The sequence below is a fragment of the Panthera tigris genome, chromosome A1 (genome assembly GCF_018350195.1).
Source record: "Panthera tigris isolate Pti1 chromosome A1, P.tigris_Pti1_mat1.1, whole genome shotgun sequence".
Taxonomy (NCBI): Eukaryota; Metazoa; Chordata; class Mammalia; order Carnivora; family Felidae; genus Panthera; species Panthera tigris.
Window position 1 is genome coordinate 8,731,041 of NC_056660.1, and position 14,774 is coordinate 8,745,814.

Consider the following 14,774-nt stretch of genomic DNA (forward strand, 5'->3'; position numbering starts at 1 on the left):
CCTGTAACTGCCCTCCTGGGGATTTATCCCGGTGAAAAAATCAAAATAGTGTACGGGTGACGTGAACCAAATTTCCAGCAATAAGGGCGTGTAAATTATGGTACATCAACATGAGAATCTGAGGTTGCCATAAAAATGTTGAGCACAAAGACAAGGAAAGCGCCTAACAGAAAACGAAGAATCCACACCAGGGCAACAGCTATGAAGCGATCATGCAGTTGAAAATTTCATCTTTTCTGTGTAGCGAGAGGACGGGCAATTTTTCAGTTTTTTCCTTGGAAGTTATTATGTCCGTTTAATTATTCCCCACCTTCTGTGTAACTGTGGGATCTCCCTCCATCTATACGTAACGATAGTGACTAGGTTAGTTTCCTAGGCAGTGACCAAGGCCTGTAGGCTGAGTGGCTCAAACAACCGAGATCAATTTTCTCACAGCTGTGGGGGCTAGCAGGCCAAGATCAAGGTGTTGGCAGAGTCGGTTCCTTCTGAGGCCCCTGCCCTCTTGGCTTCCCCTGTCACACCATCTTCTTTCCATAGGCGTCTGTGTCCTATGAAGACACCAGTCATATTAGATTAGCGCCAGCCCTAATGACATCGTTGTAACCGAATTACCTCTGTAAATATCCTGTCTCCAAACATGGCCACATCCTGAGGTCCTGGGGGGTTAACACTTCAACATATGAATTCGGTGACTATTATAATAGGAGCACTTATTTACATAGAGCATTGCCTCTGTATATTTAGATGATTTTACAAATTGTTCTAACGAAAGCACTCCTTATGATGCAAAAGGCAGTATCCTATTTTCCCTTAAGCTTTTCTCATGATCTACAGAGCCAGTGCCGTAACTACACGTTTGCTCCCTCTTTGGCAAACCAGTAAAAGTTGTAACGAGTCCAATGACGTTCGGGGCAATTATTTAAAGAAAATTGATCTTGGGGAGGCCGCGTGGCTCAGTCGGTTAAGCGTCTGACTCTTGATTTCCGCTCAGGTCATGATCTCACAGTCATGGGATCGAGCCCCACGTTGAGCGCCACGTTGGACGTGGAGACTGCTTAAGATTTTCTCTCTCCCTCTCTGCCCCTCCCCACTCACACGTGCACGAGCGCTCTCGCGCTCTCTCTCTCTCTCTCGCAAAAAAATAAAAATAAAAACTGATCTTCCTCACTGAGTTTTTCCCCTCTCGGTGGATTTATGAACTGTGGTAAAGATGATGCTCGTTTTACAAATGGTTCCACGGCAATTTTACTCTGCCAGTGTCCCGGAGATCACTATATCTTCATGTGTTACGCTCATAGGTTGATAGATGGGTATCTGTGTATTATGTATGTCTCAGGATGTGCTAAATTCAGCTTTAATAATATAGTATATACGTACACACCACTATATATATTCTTACATACATATGTTCAATTATTTAAAGTTGCACAACAGACTCTAATCCTGCTTTTGCTTTCAAACTATTGCTTCATGAATTACAAGCGTTACATTTTCTTGGCCAACCAAAATCCTGATATTTTTGAAATTATTTTCTTATCCTCCTAGGTTCTATGGATTGATTATTACGGTGTTTGCGTCTCGCTATAAAGTACCAACTGCTTCCACACGAATAGTAAGAAAGAAGGAAGGAAGGAGAGTGAGACTCCAGATGTTGTCTAAGGCTGCTAAATTAGCCGGCATTCATCTGTCTGCAGAATGCCCGAATAGGTACATTTTTGAAGATTTACCAGAAGAGAGAGGCTATTTATTTCTTTAGAGACTCCATTATTGGGGCTGTCCCCCTTGGGGCCCCAGCTGTTCCTCCGAGTAAATTATCTTCTGCAGGCCTGGGCCTTACAACATGGAGGCATGGAAAGAACAGAAGTCTCACCTCTTGTATGTGATAACAACCAGGAATTTGGGGATTGGAGCTGTGAAAAAAAAAATTACCTTGCCACTTTATAGACAGCAAAACCGAGGCCTTTACAGCTCATTTATTTAAGGCAACAGTGCAGGTCAGGGACAGCCCTGGGATGAACACAATCGTTTCTGAGCCCCCAGGCAGATTGCCAGGCCCGTGAATCATCCTGTCACTAATATAAATGAAATAGCAAGTAAGATCAGAGTCTTGTCAGTTCTGACCGCTGGATACCATAACCTTTTCAAACCCCGTCTTTTCGTTAATTATGATAGTAATTTTTTCAACATTTTTTTAACTCTTAAAACATGCAAACACAGGGGCGCCTGGGTGGCTCAGTCGGTTGAGCTTCCGACTTCGGCTCAGGTCATGATCTCGCGGTGTGTGAGTTCGAGCCCCGCGTCGGGCTCTGTGCTGACAGCTCGGAGCCTGGAGTCTGCTTCCAAATCTGTGTCTTCCTCTCTCTCTTGCTCCTCCCCCGCTCATGCTCTGTCTCTCTCTCTGTCAAAAATAAATAAACATTTAAAAAAAAAACACGCAAACACATCATAAAGCTGTTTATTAAATGCATATTGGACAGTGAGTCCTATGATTAAGCACACAACCTCCCGAGGGAAGAGAGGTGGAAATATAGATACAGTTTCATTACAAGTAGGATTACACTCTCACATTATTTCTGCATCTTGCCTTTGTTTGTTTGTTTAACAACACTTTGCAGATATCCTTCCGTAATGGCACAAAACGATTTACCTTATCTTTTTGCTGGTTACCTATACCCCACTGTTCATGCGTATCGGATTTATCACTTATCTAACTAGCCCACACTTCCTCCTAAGGCAAATCACGTGGTGGAAATCTTCCTTGATCAACTTCTTTTCTGCACTTGTGAAATTGTTGGGTTCAAAGACGTGCTCTATTTAATTTCTTTTTTCCAGCGTAACTAAGGGGCTTCTGTTTCTTTTTAAAAAATTTTTAAGTGCGGGGAAAAAAAATTTTTTTTAAGTGTATTTCTTTTGAGAGAGAGAGAAAGTGCGAGTGGGGGAGGCACAGAGAGAAAGGAAGAGGGAGAGAATCCCAAGCCAGCTCTGCAGTGCCAGCATGGAGCCCAGAGCGGGGCTCAAACTCATGAACTGTGAGATCATGACCTCAGCCAAAGCCGGACATTTAACCGAGGGACCCACTCAGGCACCCCTCCTTTTATTTATTTCTTTTCTTTTTGATCTGTTTCATTCCGTCAACACAATCTGTAGAGTCAACTTACTGCCTTGATTTTCTGGAATTAATGATACTGATATGACTATATAATATATAAACTTTTTCTCAAAGAAAGTAGTACTTTATCAAGGCCAAAATACATGATTAGCATTTCTTATTATTTTCATTTAAGTTTTATATGCTCAATCTATCTCTAGTTAAGAAGTGGTGAAAATGGTGAAGTTCTATTATATTCCACATGTATCCGGGTATGTGTGTATGTGTGTATAGGACAGCATAGTGGTGGGGTTTTCATTTTCATTTTATTTTGCCAGCATATATCCTCATTATTGTTATAAAGAGTGTTCAAATCAGAGTATGACCTTTCCTTCTATAAAGACATCTACATTTATCCTCTAAGGTGTTTTCCCTGCCATAATATATATATACATATATATTATATATATATATATATATTTTTTTTTTTTTTTTTTTGAGAGAGACAGGGGAGGGGCAGAGAGAGAGAGAGAATCCCAAGCGGACTCTGCACTGTCAGCACAGAGCCCGACGCGGGGCTTGAACCCAGGAACTGTGAGATCATGACCTGAGCCAAAACCAAGAGTTGGATGCTTAATGGACCGAGCAACACAGGCACCCCATGTTATATTTTAATTTTTTCCCTTTTTTTGTAAAAACTTTATCAAGATATAATTTTCATACCACACAGTTCAGCATGTAAAGTGTATAATTCAGTGGTTTTGGTACAGAGTTGTGCACCTGTCACCACGGTCTATTTAGAACACTTTTATCACCCCAAAAAGAAATGCCGTGTTCTTTAGCTGTCACCCCTGAATGCTCCTGTCCCTCTCATGTAAAGCTGAAAGCTATGTTCGCCCTCCAAAACGGCTAATCGATTATATTCCCACGAATGGTCCTTTGGGTGCCATTTTTCTCATACCCATCCTGTGTTATCAAAATATTTCACCTTTCTCAGCCTCATAGATGAAAAATTGCATTTTACTTTGGTGTGCACGTATTTAATCCTGAATGGTGCTGGCCATCTATTTATATATTTTTTTTGGTCATTTGGATCACCTACGTGTGCCCTGCTCTGTAGACCTACTTTAAATACAAGCAGCGTATGGTCATTGCCTCATTTGACCTCATCCACGGGTGCGTGGTACCTGGGGCAAAGACCACCGTGAAGTCAGTTCATCCAAATTACAGAAACAAGAGAAGCCTCCAGAGGGGCCTCGTGCACCCGGACACCCACCCTGGGGCTCATTACTGGGGGGCTCCCCGGGCGTTAGGTAAAATTATTGCCCCTCTGCTTGCCTCAGTTTGACTTTGTCTCAATCTACCAGCTACTAACTCTTATTAAATGCACATTCCATGGTCTTCGTCCTGTGCTATTAAAATCCAGTCACCCCGGGTAAACCTGTCGTTATATACGCACCTCTTACCTAGCCTGTGGATCCTGATAGCTTTTTTCACCAGCTACAGTCCCCGGTGAGACCCCTAACAACTTTTCCCTGGCTGGAGGGTCTTTGGGAAAAGCTAGAGCTTTGCTAAAGCCAGGGAGCCAGACCTTGTGGGCGCAGGCATTGTCCCACTGTTGCTGAGCCCCTGTGGCTGTTAGTTACTGTCACATTCAGGGACCGTCGCCTCCAGTGAACCCTCGACCTTTTTCCACCACAACCTCACTGCCAGGCACCAGAAAGCCTCGCACTGAGTCTACTATTCATTCATTCTCGTATTTATCAGCAAGCAGTCAAAGGCCATCTTCCTACCCGGTGGTCAGCCCAGTGCACCCCCAGCAATCTGTCCCTTAGGTAAACCTCACCTAAAAGATATACTCACAGCAGATGTGACAACAATACTCAGGGGCATCGCTAGCATATTTGACACTCTAGATGGGCCATTTGGAGTACGGCCTCCTGTAGAATCACTTGCAACGTAACCTTGCGATAATCAGTAATAAGCATTCTTTCCCTGACTCACTACGTAAACACTTTAAAAAGAAATTTCGTTTTAAAGATGATCCACATTATTAATATTCGCGAAGAACACAGTGCCACTTCTGTGCTATTTCTGCCAAACACGCGTGACCCAAATCTAGTAGTGAGAAATCCTCAGACAAACCAGATGGAGAGACATTCTACAAAAGAAGTGGCCTTTCGTCTTTAAAAGTGTCAAGGTCCTGAAAGACCAGAACAGACCAAGGAGTTCCCCAGACGGAAGGAGAGTAAGGAGACCATACAGCTAAATGTAACTCGTGTTTTACACCCAGATCCTTTTTTTCTGGAAAGGGTTATTAGTGGGACAGTTGGTGAAATTTAAATGGGTCTGAGCATTGGATAACACTATCAGATCTGTGTTGATGTCCCGATTTTAGTGATTCTATTGTGGTTATGGAGGAGAATATCCTGTTTGTAGGAAATATACATTAAGGAATTCAGGGTTGGTGACAGCAGGTCAGTGTCTTACTTTCAAATGGTTCAGCAGGAAGGGGCGCCTGGGTGGCTCAGTCGGTTGAGCGTCTGACTTCGGCTCAGGTCATGATCTCAGGGTTTGTGGGTTCAAGCCCCGCCTCAGGCTCTGTGCTGGCAGCTTGGAGCCTGCTTTGGATTCTGTGTCTCCCTCTCTCTCTCTCTGCCCCTCCCCCACTCATTCTCTCTCTCCCTCTCTCTCTCTCAAAAATAAATAAAATATTTTTTAAAACTTTAAAATAAACTTCAAATGGTTCAGCAGGAAAAAGTCATTTATATAATAATGTATAATAACTTGTACTGTACAGCCAAGTTTTGTCTGTAATTTTTTTTTAAATACAAAAACTATTTTTAAAAACCTCAACAGTGAGGCACCTGAGTGGCTCAGTTAGTTAAGCGTCCGACTTCAGCCCAGGTCATGATCTCACGGTTCGTGAGTTTGAGCCCCACGTCAGGCTCTGTGCTGACAGCTCGGAGCCTGGAGCCTGCTTCCCATTCTGTGTCTCCCTCTCTCTCTGCCCCTCCCCTGCTCATGCTGTGTCCCTCTCTGTCTCTCAAAAATAAATAAACGTTCAAAACAAAATGAAAAAAAAAAAAAAAAAACAAACCTCCACAGTAATTGTAGCAATTGTTTAGAACTTAGGCCAACAAAAGACTTTTTTGAGGAGGATTATTTTTCACAGGCATTCTTCAGAATTGCTGGTATAAGGTGACAAAAAGGAGAAGGCTTTCAAAGTTGATTCGGTTATTGCTTTTAAATTCTCTAAGACAGCTTACACGATGGCACCCACCGACCTACCCTTGGTATACCCTGATCACGTTGGTAAATCCCGCAGACAGCCTCTCCAGATTGCGCACTGGAACCCTCCATCAGATGGTGGGATGTGGGAAAACACTAGAACAGGAAGGCCATGGGGACGGTGTTAGGCTGCGGGGCTGGCCAGATTCTTACACGTGGTTTACACAGGACAATGTGCCTATGTGACCTCCAGCCAACCGCCACTCATTTTACCAAGGAAAACACGTTTTGAAACATCTCCGTGCTAGGGGCACCTGGGTGGCTCCTTTGGTTAAGCATCTGACTCTCGGTTCCAGTTCAGGTCATGATCTCGTGGTCTTGTGAGTTCAAGCCCTGCGTCCGGCTCTGCTTGGGATCCTCTCTCTCTGCCCCTCCCCAACTTGTGCTCACTCTCTGTTTCAAAAAAATAAATAAACATCTCCATGCTAATTAAATAATTTTTTAAGAGCCAAATGCGACAAAGAAGCCCTTGAATGAGCCGCCTTGTCAGGGGGGGAGGGACTTCTGATTCGGGCGTTTTCAAATGCTGTGTGACCAACCTTGGGTGTATATTCCTGATCCTAACCCACCCTCCCAGTTAACCAGCACACATACCCACTCACTCAGTTACAAAGTAAATGGCAGTGTTTCCCCAGCTTGCAGCGCGGAGCGGAGAGCAGGGTCGCACCCAGTCTTTGTGGAAGGCACACGGGGTGCACGTGCACCCTGGCATCTGTGTGCACGAGCTGGGTGTTAGCGACTCCACTTGAACTGACCATGGTGGGTTGTCCAGGTGTTTTCTCCTTCTTGGAAGCCGTTCGTAGTCGAGGCAGCCGTCTTTAAAACGGAAGCAGTCACGCCTGCCTGCAGCCCGGGGGAGGCATAGACGCTAAGCCAGAGCGGCTGCAGGGGCAGCCCATGCAGAGGGGTTCTGAGCGGTTAGTCCCTCTGATGGAGAAGAATGGTGTCCGTGAAACTGCGTCACTGTCCCCACCTCGATCTTGCCTTGAGATAGTCCCATCGGGCAACGCGGCCTGGAGGGAACAGCCTTCAGGATCCGTGTCCTCCCTCGCCCCTGCCCTCACCCCACCGCCCCCTTCCCGTCCTGTCCTGTCTCCAGCCCCCAGGTACACCCTGGTCCCAAACCTTGATGGGCAGGAGAGTCGCCTGGGACCTTGTGAAAAGTTGACATCCTGAGCCCCTCCCCCTCGGGGTTCTAATCCACTCAGGGTGCGCCTAGCAAAATGCCCAATATTTTGAGGGTGCACCTAGCACTTTGAACAAATGCCCAATGTTTTGATGCCTCGGGTCCACGGACCCTCAGAGGAAGCCGGCTCTAGTGCGGGAACCCGGGGCTTGCGGTCGGAAAGCCCAGGTTTGCCTCCGCAGCTCTGTCTCCGCACCCCGAAGGCCCTCGGGGAAGTCACCAGAGCTCCCCGGGGCTCACGTTCGACCTCAACCCCCAGGGTTTGGGGCAAGGATCCAGCGGGGTAGGAGGCGAAGCGCTTTGCAAACCGCGGAGCTCTGCGGACGTTGACCTCGGTGATCCGCCCGGCGGGTATTAAAGACCCTCGGGGTCGATCCTTTTGGGTGCCCCCGAACCAGCTGTCACAAAGATGTCATTCTCCCCCCCTCCGCACCAGCCTTCAACGCGGCCAAGTGCGAGAAACTACAAAAGGAGAAGGAGGACCTGGAGTGGAGGTTTGAGGAGCAGGTGCGCGAGCTGGGCTGGCGGCAGCAGGCGGAGCTCCAGGACCTGGAGGAGAGGCTGCAGGTGCAGTTCCAGGCGGAGGCCATGCGCCTGCAGGAGGGGCACCACGCCCAGCTGCTGCGGATCAAGTGTCAGCACCAGGAGCAGGTCAGTGTCTCGGGCTCGGGGCTCTGGCTGTGCTGTTGGGACCCGCAGGTGGAAGGTGGAGGGGAGCCGGCGCTGCCCCCCCCGCGAGAAGTCCCGCTCCGTAGGTGAGCTTCCCCGCGCGGTTCACCCTCCGACCTCGTTTCGTCCTGCCGTCCTCTCTCTCCCTCTCCTCCGGCCGCCCTGGCCTCCCTCTCCCTTCTTCTCAGGCGGGCTCCCCCCCGCTCCGGGCGCTGGCGCACTTGCTGTGCCCTCTGCCTGGAATGGTCTCCCTCTGGACCTTCCGTGGCTCCCTCTTTCCGTCTCAGCCAGATTTTCCTCCAGTCGCTTTCTCAGTGAGGCCTTGCCTTGTCTAAAATTACAGCCCCTTCCCACCCCCACCCCCCACCTACACACTCTTCGTGTCCCCTCCTTGCTCTAGGGTTCCCTCAGCGCTTATCACTGTCGAACATACTAATTTTCCTCGGGTCTTCTCTTTCTCATCTGCGTATTCCGCGAGGGCAGCGATAATCACAAGCAGACGCACGTCCAGCCCTCGTGAGGCTCCAGGGACTGCTCTTAACCCTCTACCTCTACTAACTCATTTAGTCCTCACACCGGCCCTCCGAGGTGGGTCCCATTATCGTCCCCATCTTACGGGCGAGAAAACCGAGACCCAGAGGCCACAGAGCTGGTCACAGAAAAGCCAGGGTGGAACCCGGTCTGGCTCCAGAGTGCGTGCTCTCCAGCGCGAAATTAGAATTGTCTTCCAGGCCGCTTAGGCAGCGGTAGATGTCTGCCTGACCGTGCCTGCCCTCCGCGCACCTGCTGAATGAAGGCATGAATCCCGCTGGTTAACCTCAGCCCAGCCGTCTTATCAGAGAGGGCAGTGCATCCCGGAGCAACTAGAGAGGATTCCCAGGGTTGTGCTGCCCCCCGTCCCAGCCATTGCCCTCCCCTCCCCGCTCCCGGGACTGCCTTTCATGCAAGGAGACGGGGGTCCGCTGTGCTTCTGGGAGCACCTGCACAGCCCCATCCTTGGCTCTTCTTTCCAAGTCCCCAAGGCTCTGATGCCCCAATGCCCACCTTCTAACGGGTGTGTTATTTCACGTCGTCTGCTTGTGACATCCCAAAAGCAAACTGGCATTTGTGAAGAGCGCTCTTTCAACCTCGGGCGAGCGCTGAGTGGCCCTCCATTATTGCGAACGTTCATGATCATGAACATTCAGGCTGCCCTCCTCGGACTGCTTCCAAATAAACATCCTGGATGGTGGCGGTCCCCGGGGGCTTGGGAACTCAGGAGGCACCAGGCCCAAGTCAGAGTAATGATAAGTACTGTTGTCGTCCTTTAGACTCTCCTCTTGGACAGCACTTTATTCAGCTTCTCAGGTTAGCATTCTCCTTTTCTAGAGGCCTGTGGAAACCGGACACACCTGCCTGCTTGCGGTGCTGTAGACCTTGAGATCAGGAAACAGAATAGTTTACAGCTAGAGTTACCCTGCTGCTGCTAAGATTAGAAACTGAGCCCCAGCGTCTTTCCTCCTAAGCTTGCAGAGCAGAGCTCCCGTGAGTCGACGTTTGCACCTGCTGTAGCCTTACCGATCTCCCGGCCCCTCAACACGTCTCAAACGTGTGCAGATATCAACTAGTTCTGTGCCTCTGTGTGGGCTGCTCATTCCCACTTTTACGCAGGGTGCCTTTTCCTCCATATCCACTAAAAGACTTCTGGTCTGAAGATCTGTGGTCACCAGCAGGAGAAGGTGCTTGGAGGGAGCCCTCTGAGCAAAAGCTCGTGTTGGGGTGTGATGAATGGAAACCACGGAGCACAAGCCACAGCCTAGTGGGCCCGTCCACCAGCAGGGCGCCACCTGGGGCCTCACTCGAGTGTCACTGGTGCAGAGACACATGCCGGGAGATGTGCTCTCGCCTGGCTTCTAAGCTGGGACATAGCAGCCTTGTAGAGATTTTATGCTGGGAATTACTGGAAAGAAAGAAAGGCCCTGACTTTCCCACTTGAGGACGAGTTACGTAAGCTACCTATGTGTATTTAAGAAGTGCTCTGTCTTATGAAGGCTCTGAGTTCTGTCCTTGATCCTTCAGAATAAACAGCTAGTGATTCATTTATTTATTCATCTAGGCAGAGGATATTTAGCGAATGCCACGGTCCGCAAGGCATTATGGCAGGCCACCGCGAGAGATGCCAAGATGTGGGAGGTGTGGATTTACTCCCTCAGGTTACAGATCAGGAAAGTCCCGACAGAAGTGCCCGAGAAGCTGTAATACTGGGTGAGAAGTAGGAGGATGTGTTGAGGAATTTAGATTACTTCCAGCTGTGAAGATAAGGGAACGCTTTATGGTGGAAATAGCGTCCCGAGACTTCCTGTGTGAGCAAACCCTGCCTATGAAATTCCACTGGGGGAGGCGGGGGGGGGGATGGGTGGTGATTTAAATCTGTGAATGATTCGGTCCCCGATTCTGCTGCTGCATAGCCCTTCCCCAGCAGAGAGCAACGCAGGCGGCGAGGAAGAAGGCGAAACGCGCCTCAGTCCAGTGATTCCAATTTCCGGACAGAAAAAACGCTCATGTGTTCAGGGCAGGGCGAGAGTCAAGTGTATGAGTGCGACAGATTTGGATGGTCCACTCCCCGCGTCAGTTACCCGTGCGGGAATCTCCGCGCTCTGTGGGTCTTCCTTATCAGGGACGATTGCGTTTGGCAGGGCTATCTCCACAGGTAGCGGCATCTCTGGGCTTCTGGAGCCTTCAAAATCAAGCTAGCCCATCTGCCTTCTCCTCGTGCCCCCGTGCCCCACGGCGGGCAGGGGGGAGGCGGCGTCAGCTTTGACGTGCGGGGTTTTCAGAGGCTTTACTCAGGTCGGGAGCTCACTGTTAAGGCAGGCCGACCTCTCAGTTCACCGCAGGGTCTCCCGTAGGACACATCCAGCCCTTCCGTCACCTGGAGGGGCAAAGACTGTCCCTGCCTACACATGGGAATCACGTGGGACGACTTGGGACAAAACACAGCTCATCGTCCTTGGCCCACGTGAACTGAATCAGAATTGCTGAGTGGGTCCTGCCACGGGGTGGTTTGTGAAGGCTCCCGGGGCCCAGCACCGCACGTGTCCTGGGACGTGCAGGGCCCTGTCCTGCGGTCTCTGCTTCGGGGCACGAGCAGAGGGCATGGCCTTACCCCTTGGCTTTCTTCTGTGACTTCAAGACACGGCACGACTTTTACTTTTCACGTGGGACTGAAAGGTGTTTCATTAACATCACCTCTCATTCTGTTATGTGTGGCCAGCTACACATTAACAGAAGCCAGCTTGCCAGAGCTTTCCCGAAGCACGCAAAACCGATTTTCACTGTAAACACACGTGCTTTTCCCCTTTCCACCCCAGACGTAGTTCCTTCTTTGCCCAGCTTGCAGCCGTCCTCTCTGGGCTGCCTGTGGCTGTCGCCCAAGGATACTTCGCCACACAGTCCGGTGTTCAGGGATCGGATTTGTGACCTTGGACCCCCTTGCTCCAAGACCCTTTGGCAGTCTGTCTTACTCCCTGACCCGGCCCGGAAGTCTCGAGTCCGGGGCCGCTGGCTCCTACCTGCGTTATGGGTTGCGCTCCACAAAGGGGGAGCAGAGCCCTCCTTGAGGAGCAGTGGTGCTCGCCCTTTGGAGTTTCCGCCCGCTCTGTCTCGTGTCCAGGACATGCCTTCCGCCCTTTCCCGAAGAAATCATCCTCATAGGCTTGCTGGCAGGCTCAGCGTCCCCACGCTTAATCAGAACGTACAGAGGCCGCTTTGTCCATCATCTTGCATTATGTCTCTTTGGTCCTGCTCGGCAGGCATTCAGCTCCCATCAGCGGAAAGTACACTCTCCCTAATCAGACAGAATGAGGTCCCCGGGGGCCCTCTGTCTTCCAGCACCAGAGCCCCCACACGCCGGGGGGGTGGCGGAACCGGGAAGATAGGGGCTTCTGTGAACAGGTGCCCACGTGCTGAGCTGCAGAGGGACAGAGGCGCACCCGTGAACGTGAGGCTGCCCTGAGTCGATGCCCAGGACACTGTGGCAGCGATGGAAGGGAAGGGAAGGAGGGGGCTCCTCGTTACCTAGGGAGGAACATTAAGAGAGCCCTGGAGAACAGTAAACATGGCATTTCTGCATGACGGCGACTGTTGGACGGACACGATGACAGACGCCCCTGTGGCACAGCCCTCAGCCCCCTCTCCCTGGAGAAGGGAGGAGGGCGGTCCAGCAGCGGTTCAAGGGGGCCCTACCCCGGGGTTCTAAAAGGAGAAGAAGGATGCCTCACCCAGCCCAAGTGTGCCGTGGGCTGTCTAGTTTAGCGCCTTTTGCCTCTGACTGGGCGGCCGGTGCATGAAAGGAGCTTGCGTTTCCCTCGGTTCAGCTGGGCTGAACCTGCTCACGTGCCTTGAGAAGTTTTCGCATCTTCTCAGGCTGAGAGCCCCTACTGGCTCCTTGGGACCGTGAGCCCGTGCTCCAGAAGGCAGCCAGCAGCCATGGGAAATGTCACGGGGATTAATATGACAAGAGGGAGGATGCCAAAAGCGGGCAGCCCCTCCCTCGTGTTCTTCAAAACCCATAAAGACACACAGAAACCTAAATTACTGAAGAGTAAGGATTACTGTGCCCACATTTGGGCTCAATGGCTCTCCTTGGGTTCTTTCAAGACCTACTGGGCTTTCCTCTCATTGCATATGGGCTTTCAGAGTCAGGGACTTACTAATTCATTCGTAAAAGCACCTCTGAGGGGCCGTAGCAGTTAGATCATGCCCTTCCACCGTTCCTAACATGTTGGGGGCAGTGTTTTATCACCACTAAGTCAAAGACCTGCCTTCCACCTGACCAGAGGGCCATGTATCTGGCCACACACATAATGTAGCATTGCCAGTCAGGGCACATCCCCCTCCAGGGATGCATGGGACTCTTCTGGAAGTCAGCCCTTCCATCCATATCTGTTTCCTGAAACGACCCATGGCAGTTTCTGGAAGAGACCGATACATTTGAATCATACCAAGGTCTGATGAAAGATTTTTCTTTATACCGAAGCGGGTCACATCACTCCAAATAATGTGTGGGTACTTGTTTCTACAGTGTGCTATGGGCTTCACTGACATCAGTAATAAAGCAGAAAGAAAAGATATTTCCATTTTTTTTTTTAAAGTCAGGGATTTATTTTTCCAAGAGACTAAAAGGCTTTGGACAATGATGCCATAAAAACCTCATATAAACAGGAATTGGACAATTAAACGCTGTGGTAATCAGCCTTTGTGCTGATTGGCTTCAGAGCTCTGAGCCTTCAGGAAAATATCGTTTAACCAAGAATGGCCAGTAAATAAAAGAGAATCGTTGCACACCATGTCCGTTTTCCTATGATAAGGCAGCTTTCCTCACACAGCGGAGTTCACTGTTGGTTTTGCCAGAGATATTTCTTTTCCAGCGGATGAAGTTTTCATTTTCCGCAGGAGAGAGAAGTCAGGCAAATTCTCCTATGCGATTATCGTATCCAGAACAGGAATCGGTCCCATTTAAAACTAAAAATACTCCAATGCCTCCACTTCACGAGTGGGCTTCCTTTCTTGTGCAGAACCCTTCCTCCCTTCAGATCAGAGGTCGGCTTGTGAATTATCCGCAGACACATGAGGGACCTAGACTCCCCTCTAAGCGGGTGGCTGAATATGACTGGCTAGAAGCAACATATTCGCCACCGGTCCACCGAAGAGCTTTAGGACCCGGGCCCATTTCCCGGTCCAGTGTTTTTCAAATGCCAGGTTTTGACACAGTAGGTTGTGAAATGAATTTAGTGGTTTGCAACTGGCATTTTGGAACACAAAGTAAGGCAGAAATGTTAAAGCCAGATTATTGCAAATAGGAAGAGAAGGTGCTGTTTTGTGGAACTTTGGTTTCGCGGGTGCACACGCCCATGCGTGATGTAACACCCTGTGGTGTTTTCTACCGGTGGGTCACGGACCAAGAATTTAGAAGAAGGTTCTCCTGGTGTGCTACTAGGAGGAGAGGCGGGGTTTTTTTGCAATCGCTCCTGAAAGCCATGTATTTGAAGTTAAAGCAACAGCCGCACCAATAACAAACACAGTAAACGTGTGGGGAGTGCTGGGTTGCAGCGATCGGGAAGGGTGAAAATAAGAATCCTGAACCAGCTGCACCGCCTGTGATTACGTTCTGGAAATGGGCCTTCAGCCGGAGAAACCGGAGCAGCTGCGCGTTGCCTGGGTGGCACCTGGGAGGCCCAGGTGGTAATCTGGAGGGCACGGTTACGGGGAAGCAGGTGCAGCGAGCACGCACAGATCTGCCGGCCTGCCTCGGTGCCGGTGACAGGATCCCGACGCATTCGCTGCGGTCTTGCTGGGGGAGGCGACACGGTGTGTTGGAGAGAGTTTCGCCTGTGGCGTCGGACGGACCTGCGCCGACTGCCGGCTCTGCCGTTTACGAGCCCTTGGCAAAACACTTCAGACCTCCCTAAGCCTCGGTCTCCTTGTCTGTTAAATGGGCGTGAAAACACCTGGCTCGTGATGCTGCCGTGAGAGCCAAGTGCAGTAACCAATAGCAGGTGC

The 14,774-nt window shown here is 50.0% G+C and overlaps 1 protein-coding gene and 1 non-coding gene across 10 annotated transcripts in view; both read left to right on the plus strand.

The window, feature by feature from the left end:
- MTUS2 (microtubule associated scaffold protein 2) overlaps positions 1-14,774 on the plus strand; it is a 566,317-nt gene that overhangs the window by 535,720 nt on the left and 15,823 nt on the right. For all 9 annotated transcript variants that reach the window (XM_042990845.1, XM_042990774.1, XM_042990765.1 and 6 more), the window contains one exon: positions 8,002-8,216. In XM_042990845.1, coding sequence (XP_042846779.1) covers positions 8,002-8,216 — 215 coding nt within the window. The remainder of the gene's footprint in view (positions 1-8,001; positions 8,217-14,774) is intronic.
- On the plus strand, positions 5,605-5,689 carry TRNAR-UCG. The gene has a single exon. It is a non-coding gene; the product is annotated as a tRNA-Arg (tRNA).